This window comes from Camarhynchus parvulus, unplaced genomic scaffold (assembly GCF_901933205.1).
Source record: "Camarhynchus parvulus unplaced genomic scaffold, STF_HiC, whole genome shotgun sequence".
NCBI classification, from domain to species: domain Eukaryota; kingdom Metazoa; phylum Chordata; class Aves; order Passeriformes; family Thraupidae; genus Camarhynchus; species Camarhynchus parvulus.
The window spans coordinates 106161-116579 of NW_022148666.1; the positions used below are offsets into that span (position 1 = coordinate 106161).

General features: G+C 58.8%; 1 protein-coding gene across 1 annotated transcript in view; it reads left to right on the forward strand.

The window, feature by feature from the left end:
- L1CAM (L1 cell adhesion molecule) overlaps positions 1-10091 on the forward strand; it is a gene marked incomplete at its 3' end in the record, with an annotated part of 29809 nt that extends 19718 nt beyond the window's left edge. The window contains exons 20-27 of the mRNA XM_030970750.1: positions 1065-1290; positions 1785-1903; positions 3206-3428; positions 5128-5250; positions 6544-6717; positions 8068-8190; positions 8818-8982; positions 10079-10091. Coding sequence (XP_030826610.1) covers positions 1065-1290; positions 1785-1903; positions 3206-3428; positions 5128-5250; positions 6544-6717; positions 8068-8190; positions 8818-8982; positions 10079-10091 — 1166 coding nt within the window. The remainder of the gene's footprint in view (positions 1-1064; positions 1291-1784; positions 1904-3205; positions 3429-5127; positions 5251-6543; positions 6718-8067; positions 8191-8817; positions 8983-10078) is intronic.
- Positions 10092-10419: the final 328 nt, after the last annotated feature.

Genomic DNA, 10419 nt, shown 5'->3' on the forward strand with positions numbered 1-10419 from the left:
TGGGGGGATATGGGGAGTTCTGGGGGGTCCCTGGGGGGATTTGGGAGCCTTGGGGTGGGTTTGGGGGGTTTGAGTTGGATTTGGGGGGTCCTGGAGGGGATTTGGGGGTTTCCAGTGGGGTTTGGTGGGGTCTGGGAGGGGTTTTGGGGAAGTTGGGGGGTTCTGGGTTTGGGCTGAATTTGGTGTTCAGGGCTGGATTTAGGATTTGGGGCTGGATTTAGGATTTGGGGTTGGTTTCTGGGGTTCGAGGCTGGATTTAGGATTTAGAGCTGATTTTGGGGTTCAATGCCGATTTTTGGGGTCCCGTTCCCCCCCAGCCGCTGCCACCCGGGGGACTGGAGCGCCCCCGAGCTCCGGTACCGGGTGCAGTGGTGGGGATGGGATTCGGGGCTGATTTTTGGGGTTCGGGGCTGATTTTGGGGTTCAGGGCTGGGATTTGGGGTTCAGGGCTGGGATTTGGGTTTCAGCGCTGGATTTTGGATTTAGGGCTGATTTTGGGGTTCAGGGCTGGGATTTGGGGTTCAGGGCTGGGATTTGGGTTTCAGCGCTGTGTTTAGGATTTAGGGCTGATTTTGGGGTTCAGGGCTGTATTTAGGGGTTCAGGGCTGGGATTTGGGTTTCAGCGCTGTGTTTAGGATTTGGGGCTGATTTTGGGGTTCAGGGCTGTATTTAGGGGTTCAGGGCTGGGATTTGGGTTTCAGCGCTGTGTTTAGGATTTAGGGCTGATTTTTGGGGTGCTCTCCCCCCCCAGCCGCTGCCACCCGGGGGACTGGAGCGCCCCCGAGCTCCGGTACCGGGTGCAGTGGTGGGGATGGGATTCGGGCTGTTTTTGGGGTTCGGGGCTGATTTTGGGGTCAGGGTGGGATTTGGGGCAGGGTGGGTTTGGGTTCAGCTTTTGGTTTGTTTTTGGGGTAGGTGGTTTGGAGGTTTTGGGTTAGTGGATTTTGGATTTAGGGCTGATTTTGGGGTTCAGGGCTGTATTTAGGGGTTCAGGGCTGGGATTTGGGTTTCAGCGCTGTGTTTAGGATTTGGGGCTGATTTTTGGGGTGCTCTCCCCCCCCCAGCCGCTGCCCCCCGGGGACTGGAACGCCCCCGAGCTCCAGTACCGGGTGCAGTGGCGGCCGCTGGAGCCGGGCCGGGGCCGCTGGGCCGAGGCCACGGTCGGGGAGCCCCCCCTGGTGGTCCGGGACACCCCAACTTTCAGCCCCTACGAGATCCGGGTGCAGGCGGTGAATGAGGCCGGGAAGGGCCCCGAGCCCCCCGTGGTCATCGGATACTCTGGGGAGGACCGTGAGTCTGGGGGACCCCACCCCGAAATAGGGACCCCAGATCGGGGGGAGAGACCCCAAATCGGGGAGAGACCCCAAATCTGGGGGTGCTGGAGACACCAAATCGGGGGCAGAACCCAAATTGGGGGGAGAACCCAAATCTGGGGTGCTGGAGAACCCAAATTTGGGGTGGTGGGGGAGAAAACAGGGACACCCCACATTTGGGGTGGTGGAGAGCCCAAATCAGGGGGACACCCCAAATCTGGGGTGGTGGAGAGCCCAAATCTGGGGGTGCTGGGAGATCCCACGCTAGGTGGGACCCCAAATTTGGCAATTTCAGGAGATCCAAGGTTGGGTGGGACCCCAAATCTGGGCTGACCCCAAACCCGGGGCTGCACTTTGGGGTTGAATTCCCCTTTTTTGGGGGGGGGGGGTTATAGCGCCCTGATTTGGGGGTTTTGAGAGGAGGGGGGGTTCCCTGTATTTGGGGGGTCCTGAGCCCCCCGACCCCCCCAGTGCCCCTGGTGTACCCCGAGAATGTGGGGGTGGAGATCCTGAACAGCACCAGCGTCCGCGTCACCTGGAGCCTGAGCAGGGCCTCAAGCGACCTGCGGGGACACCTGAGGGGCTACCGGGTGAGGAACCCCCCAAAATTCCCAAAATCCCAAAGGGAGTTCCCAAAATCCCAAAGGGAACTCCCAAACCCCACCTGGAATTCCCAAAATCCCAAAGGGAATTCCCAAAATCCCAACAGGATTCCCAAAATCCCAAAGGGAGTTCCCAAAATCCCAAAGGGAATTCCCAAAATCCCAATGGGAATTCCCAAACCCCACCTGGAATTCCCAAAATCCCAAAGGGAATTCCCAAAATCCCGACGGGATTCCCCCAAATCCACCGAGAATCCCGAAAATCCCACCCAGAATCCCCAAAATCCCAACAGGAATTCTGAAATTCCTACTGGGAATTCCCAAAATCCATCCCCAGATTCCCAGAATCCCAACGGGAATTCCCAAAATCCTGCCGGGAATCTCCAAAGTCCCAAAGGGAATCCCCAAAATCCCAATGGGAGTCCCAAAATCCCAACAGGAATTCCCAAAATCCCAAAGGGAAACCCCAAAATCCCAATGGGAACCCCAAAATCCCAACAGGAATTCCCAAAATCCCAAGGGAAACCCCCAAAAATCCCAATGGGAACCCCAAAATCCCATCCAGAATTCCCAAAATCCTGCAGGGAAACCCAAAAAACCCAACAGGAATTCCCAAAATCCTGCAGGGAATTCCCAAATGCCGATCTGGAGGAAAATTTGGGGCATTTTTGGGGGGTCCTGATGCCCCCCAAGGAGAAATTGGGGGGCTGGGGGAAGGGGAATTTAAGGAATTTGGGGGGAATTTTGGGGCAGTTTTGGGTGGGTTTGGGGGATTTTTGGAGAGAATTTTCAGGCATTTTTTGGGATATTTTGGGGTATTTTTGGGGAGGTTTTGGGGGTATTTTAAGGCGATTTTGGGGGGGTTGGGGCATTTTTGGGGGATATTTTGGGGCGTTTTTGGGTGGTATTTTGGAGGCACTTTTGGGGGGGTTGAGCCATCTTTGGGGGATATTTTGGGGCCATTTTAGGGAGGGGTTTGGGGCATTTTTGGGAGGTTTGGGGAGGAATTTTAAGGCGATTTTTGGGAACAGTTTGGGGGATATTTTGGGGCATTTTGGGGTGGTATTTTGGGCCATTTTGGGGGTTATTTTGGGGCATTTTTGGGTGGTATTTTGGGCCATTTTGGGGAGGGGTTTGGGGCATTTTTGGGAGGAATTTTAAGGCGATTTTGGGGCATTTTGGGGGGACAGTTTTGGGGATATTTTGGGGCATTTCGGGGTCATTTTTAGGTGAATTTTCGCCCATTTTTCGGGGCTCCTGACGCCCCCTCTCGTCCCCCCAACCCCGCAGGTGCTGTACTGGAGGGACGGGTGGGTGGGGGAGCACCCCCGGCCCCCCGGGAGCCCCGAGCCCCCTCCCCAGCCGGGGGCGCTGACGGTGCCGGGCGAGGCCGGGGGCGCCCTGCTGGGGGCGCTGCAGCCCTGGAGCCGCTACCGGCTGCAGGTGCTCGTGTTCAACGGGAGGGGCGCGGGACCCCCCAGCGCCGAGATCCGCTTCCACACCCCCGAGGGAGGTGAGAGCCCCCCCGGGACCCCCAAAAAGGGGAATTGGGGATCGTGAGATAAACCCCGGGATCCCAAAAAAGGGGAATGGGAATCCCAAAAAGGGGAAATTTGGATCCTAAAAAGGGGAAATTGGGATCCTAAAAAGGGGAAATTGGGATCCCAAAAAGGGGAAATTGGGATCCCAAAAAGGGGAATTGGGGATCGTGAGATAAATCCCAGGACCCCTAAAAAGGGGAATGGGAATCCCAAAAAGGGGAAATTGGGATCGTGAAATACCCCCTGGGACCCCCAAAAAAGGGGAATGGGGATCCCAAAAAGGGGAATTGGGGATCGTGAGATAAACCCCGGGATCCCAGAAAAGGGGAATGGGAATCCCAAAAAGGGGAAATTGGGATCCCAAAAAGGGGAAATTGGGATCCCAAAAAGGGGAAATGGGGATCCCAAAGAGGGGAAATGGGGATCCCAAAAAGGGGAAATTGGGATCGTGAAATACCCCCTGGGACCCCCAAAAAGAGGGGAATGGGGATCCCAAAAAGGGAAAATTGGGATCCCAAAAAGGGGAAATGGGGATCCCAAAAAGGGGAAATGGGGATCCCAAAAAGGGGAAATGGGGATCGTGAAATACCCCCTGGGACCCCCAAAAAAGGGGAAATTGGGATCCCAAAAAGGGGAAATTGGGATCGTGAGATAAACCCTGGGACCCTCAAACAGGGGAATTGGGAGCGTGAGATAAACCCCGGGATCCCAAAGGGGAATGGGAATCCCAAAAGGGGGAATTGGGGATCGTGAGATAAACCCCGGGATCCCAAAAAAGGGGAATGGGAATCCCAAAAAGGGGAAATTGGGATCGTGAAATACCCCCTGGGACCCCCACAAAGGGAATGAGGGTCCCAAAAAGGGGAAATTGGGATCCCAAAAAGGGGAAATGGGGATCGTGAGATAAACCCTGGGACCCTCAAAAAGGGGAATTGGGGATCGTGAGATAAACCCTGGGACCCCCAAAAAAGGGGAATGGAGATCCCAAAAAAGGGAAATTGGGATCGTGAAATACCCCCTGGGACCCCCAAAAAGGGGAAATGGGGATCCCAAAAAGGGGAAATTGGGGATCCCAAAAAGGGGAAATGGGGATCCCAAAAAGGGGAAATGGGGATCGTGAAATACCCCCTGGGACCCCCAAAAAAGGGGAAATGGGATCCCAAAAAGGGGAAATTGGGATCCCAAAAAGGGGAAATTGGGATCGTGAGATAAACCCTGGGACCCCCACAAAGGGAATGAGGGTCCCAAAAAAGGGAAATTGGGATCGTGAGATAAATCCCGGGACCCCTAAAAAGGGGAAATTGGGATCGTGAAATACCCCCTGGGACCCCCAAAAAGGGGAATTGGGATCCCAAAAAGGGAGATTGGGATGGCGAGATGGACCCCAGGATCCCCAAAAAGGGGAAATTGGGATCCTGAGATACCCCCCGGGACCCCCAAAAGGGGAATTGGGATTCCAGAAAGGGAAATCGGGACCTCAAAAGGGGAAATTTGGCATCCTAAAATACCCCAAAAATGGAAATCGGGGGAGGATTCGGGGGTATTTTTGGGGGTCTCTGACCCGAACCTTTGGGAGGATTTGGGGGGGAATTTTCGGGGTCCCTGAGCAGAGCCTTGGGAGAGGATCTGGGCGGGATTTTTGGGGGGTCCCTGACCCCCCCCCTCCCCCAGTGCCGGGCCCCCCCGAGGAGCTGCGCGTGGAGCGCCTCGGGGACACCGCGCTGAGCCTCGAGTGGCGGCGGCAGCGCCACCCCAACGGCGTCCTGAGCGGCTTCGTGCTCCAGTACCGGCTGCGTGCGTGCTGGGAGCACTGGGAGGGATGGGGGGAGCACTGGGAGCCACTGGGGGTGGGCACTGGGGCACTGGGGGGGGCACTGGGGGCACTGGGACGGGGTTGTGGGGGGCCACTGGGGGCACTGGGAGGGACTGGAGAGGACACTGGGAGCACTGGAATGGGGTTTGGGGGCACTGGGAGGGACTGGGATGGGGTTTGGGGGGCACTGGGAGGGATGGGGGGGGCACTGGGAGCACTGGGAGGGACTGGGGAGAGCACTGGGGGCACTGGGATGGGGTTTGGGGGGCACTGGGAGCCCTGGGATAGACTGGGAATGTTTTGGGTTAATTCTGGACTGTTTTGGGCCATTCTGGGGTGGGGGGTTTAAGGTTGATTCGGGGCTCTTTGGGGCCATCCCAGGGATGTTTTTTGGGGTTTGTTTGGGGATCCTTGGGGCCATCCCAGGGGATGTTTTTTGGGGTTTGTTTGGGGATCCGTCCCAGGGATGTTTTTGGGGTTGATTCGGGGCTCTTTGGGGCCATCCCAGGGATGTTTTTTGGGGTTTGTTCAGGGCTCCTTGGGGCCATCCCAGGGATGTTTTTTGGGGTTAATTCGGGGCTCTTTGGGGCCATCCCAGGGATGTTTTTTGGGGTTTGTTCGGGGCTCTTTGGGGCCATCCCAGGGATGTTTTTTGGGGTTTGTTCGGGGCTCTTTGGGGCCATCCCAGGGATGTTTTTTGGGGTTTGTTCGGGGCTCTTTGGGGCTATTCCGGGTGGGGTTTTTGGGGGCTTCGTTTGGGAGTTGTTTGGGGCTGGGTTGGGCTGTTCCTGATGGGCTTTTGAGATTAATTCGCGGCTGTTTGGGATTTTTTGGGGGGTTCATTTGGCGCTGTCTGGGGCTGTTTCGGGTCATTCTGGGTTGGGGTTTTTTTAGGTTAATTTGGGTTTTTTTGGGCTATTCCAGGTGGGGTTTTTTAGGTTAATTCAGGCTGTTCCGTGCGGGGTTTTTGGGGTTAATTCGGGGCTCTTTCGGGCCATTCTGGGCGGGTTTCTGGGGTTAATTCGGAGCTATTTTGGGCCATTCTGGGCGGGTTTTTTGGGGTTAATTCGGGGCTGTTTTGGGCCATTCCGGACCGGTTTTTCTTAATAACTTGGGGTTGTTTGGGCTATTCCAGGTGGGATTTTTGTGTTAATTAGGGGCTGTTTGGACCATTCCGGGCGGGTTTTTTTAGGGTAATTCGGAGCTGTTTCGGGCCATTCGGGAGGGCGGGTTTTTTTTGGGGTTCCCTCGCATCCCGGACCCTTCCCCCGCAGAGAACCAGAGCGAGGAGGGGATCCCCATGGAGATCTTGTTCCCGCCCGGGACCCTGAACACGACCCTGGCCCGGCTGGAGCCGCGCGGGCGGTACCGGCTGGAGCTCCGCGCGCGCACCCGCCACGGCCCCGGCGCGCCCCTCGTGCGCCTCGGCAGCCTCGCCCCGGCCGTACGCCCCGAAAACCCGCAGCGGCACCCCAAAACCGGTCCCGAAATATCCCGGAGGGCACCCCAAACACCCAAAAAACCCGGAGGGCACCCAAAAACCGGTCCCGAATCCCGAGGGCACCCAAACCCCGGAAAACCCGGAGGGCACCCCAAAACCGGTCCCGGAAATATCCCGAGGGCACCCCGAAACCCACCCGAAAAACCCGGAGGGCACCCCAAAAACCGGTCCCGAATATCCCGGAGGGCACCCCGAAAACCCACCCGAAAATCCCGGAGGGCACCCCAAAAACCGGTCCCGAAAATCCCGGAGGGCACCCCGAAAACCCACCCGAAAAACCCGGAGGGCACCCCAAAAACTGAGCCCAAAAAACCGCAGGGGACCCCAAAACAGCCTAAAAAACCCGCAGGGGGACCCCAAAAACTGAGCTCGAAAATCCCGGAGGGGGACCCCAAAAACTGAGCCCAAAAAACCCGCAGGGAGATCCCAAAACTCGACCCAAAAATCCCGCCTGAAAAACCGGCCCCGAAAACCGTGGGGGAACCCCAAAAACTGGGCCCAAAACCAGCGAGGGAACCCCAAAAACTGAGCCCAAAACCCGAGCCAAAAAACTGCGGGGGAACCCCAAAAACTGAGCCAAAAACTGAGCCCAAAAACTGCGGGGGGGGGGATCAAAAAACCGACCCAAAACCGGCTCCAAAAACTGCGAGGGGCACCCCAAAAACTGAGCCCAAAAAACGGCTCCAAAAACCGGCCCTGAAAACTGAGGGGAGCACCCCAAAAACGCACCCAAAAAATCGCGGGGGGACCTCAAAACCCGACCCGGAATCTGCGGGGAGACCCCAAAAACTGAGCCCAAAAACTGCGGGGGAGACCCCCAAAAATTGACCCCAAAAACCGTGGGGGGACCCCCAAAACCGACCCTAAAAACCGCCGGGGACCCCAAAAACTGCCTGAAACTGGGGGGGATCCGAAATGGCCCGGGGGGGACTAAAACCACTTGGGGGACCCCAAAACTGCCGGAGTGAGACCCCAAAAACTGTTGGGGGGAGCCCGAAATGAAGCGGGGGGATCTGAAATTTCTGGGGGGAAGGAACCCCCAAAGCTGCCGGGGTGGGACCCCGAAATGAGCGAGGGGGGGGAGGGCGAAAAAGTGAGGGGACCCCAAAACTACCGGGGCGGGCCCCAAAAAAGGGTGGGAGGACCCCAAAATTTTGAATGGCCCCAAAATTACCACGGGGGGGGAGGGGACACCTCGAGACCCCCAAAATGGCGAGGTCGGGGGGGTTCCCCAGGGGTGGGGGAGGGGTTTTTGGGGTGGGGGGATTTGGGGGTGACCCCCGTGCCCCCCCCCCAGTGCTGCCGGTGCTGGGCACGGTCGGGTTTGGGGAGGTGGGCGAGGATTTCACGGAGCTGCGCTGGACCCTGGCCCAGCCGCAGGCCAACATCGAGTTCGAGGTCGAGTACATGAGCAAAACCAGTAAGGGACTGGGAGGGACTGGGAGGGGAACTGGGGGCACTGGGAGGAGATTTAGGGGCACTGGGAGGGGATTTAGGGGCACTGGGAGGGACTGGGAGGGGATTTGGGGGCACTGGGAGGGATTGGGAGGGGGATCTGGGGGCACTGGGAGGGACTGGGAGGGATTTGGGGGCACTGGGAGGGAGTTGGGAGGGGATTTAGGGGCACTGGGAGGGACGGGGAGGGGATTTAGGGGCACTGGGAGGGATTGGGAGGGATTTGGGGGCACTGGGAGAGGGGACTGGGGGAGGGATTTAGGGGCACTGGGAGGGACTGGGGGGACACTGGGAAGGACTGGGAGGGGATCTGGGGACACTGGGAGGGATTGGGAGGGGATTTGGGGGCACTGGGAGGGGATTTAGGGGCACTGGGAGGGGATTTAGGGGCACTGGGAGGGGATTTGGGGACACTGGGAAGGGATTTGGGGACACTGGGAAGGACTGGGAGGGGATTTGGGGCAATTTCTTGGTATTTTGGGACTGAACCTCACTGGGAAAAACGCGGGCGCGGGCTGGGGGTGTTTTGGGAGGAGTTTGGGGTATTTGGAGGGGGTTTTGGGCCCCCCCACGACCCCCTCTCGCCCCGCAGCGGAGGAGCCCTGGCGCTCCTCGGGCCGGGCCAACTCCTCCCTGGGCCGGTACCGGCTCGGGGACCTCCGGCCCGGGACCTCGTACCGGGTGCAGTTCGTGGGCAGGAACCACTCGGGGGAGCGCGTGGCGTTCTGGGAGAGCGAGGTGCACACCAACGGCACCTGTGAGCCCCCAAACATCCCAAATTCACCCCAAAAAATCCCCAAATTCACCCCAAAATCACCCCCAAATCCTGCCCAAATCATCCCAAAATCCAGCCCCAAAAAAACCCAAATCCTGCCCCGGGGAGAGCGAGGTGCACACCAATGGCACCTGTGAGCCCCAAAACACCCCAAATTCACCCCAAAATCATCCCCAAAATCCAGCCCAAAATCACCCCAGAAAAAAACCCAAATCCAGCCCAAAATCGCCCCCCCAAACACCCCCAAAATCCTGCCCCAAATCTCCCCCAAAATCATCCAAAAATCCAGCCCGAATCCCTCCACAGAGCCCTCAGATCCTGCGGGGGTTCCCAAAATTCCCGGGCGACTCCCCAAAATCCCCGCGGGAACGCCTCAAACTCCCCTCGGGGCTCCCCAAATCCCTGGGGGTGTCCCCAAAACTCCTCAAGGATGTTCCCAAATCCCCTCGGGACTCCCCAAACTCCCCTCAGGTCTCCCCAAACTCCTCTCGGGTGCCCCCAAATCCCCGGGGGTGTCCCCAAAACTCCTCAGGGATGTTCCCAAATCCCCTCGGGACTCCCCAAACTCCCCTCGAGTCCCCCCCAAATCCCCGGGGGTGTTCCCAAATCCTCTCGGGTGTCCCCAAATCCCCGGGGTGTCCCCAAAACTCCTCAGGGATGTCCCCAACTCCCCTCGGGACTCCCCCAAATCCCCTCGGGACTCCCCAAATCCCCTCGGGACTCCCCAAATCCCCGGGGGTGTCCCCAAACTCCCCGGGGGTGTCCCCCAAAACTCCTCAGGGATGTCCCCAAATCCCCTCGGGACTCCCCCAAATCCCCTCGGGACTCCCCAAATCCCCAGGGGTGTCCCCAAATCTCCGGGGGATGTCCCCAAATCCCCGGGGGGTGTCCCCAAATCCCCGGGGGTGTCCCCCAAAACTCCTCAGGGATGTCCCCAAATCCCCGGGGATGTCCCCAAATCCCCGGGGGTGTCCCCAAATCCCCGGGGATGTCCCCAAATCCCCGGGGGTGTCCCCAGATCCCCGGGGGTGTCCCCAAATTCCCAGGGGTGTCTCCAGATCCCCGGGGGTGTCCCCAGATCCCCAGGGGTGTCCCCAGATCCCCGGGGGTGTCCCCAGATCCCCGGGGGTGTCCCCAGATCCCCAGGGGATGTCCCCAAATCCCCAGGGGTGTCCCCAGATCCCCAGGGGGTGTCCCCAGATCCCCGGGGGTGTCCCCAAATCCCCAGGGGTGTCCCCAGATCCCCGGGGGTGTCCCCAAATCCCCGGGGGTGTCTCCAGATCCCCGGGGGTGTCCCCAAATCCCCGGGGGTGTCCCCAAAACTCCTCAGGGGTGTCCCCAAATCCCCAGGGGTGTCCCCAGATCCCCGGGGGTGTCCCCAAATCCCCAGGGGTGTCCCCAGATCCCCGGGGGTGTCCC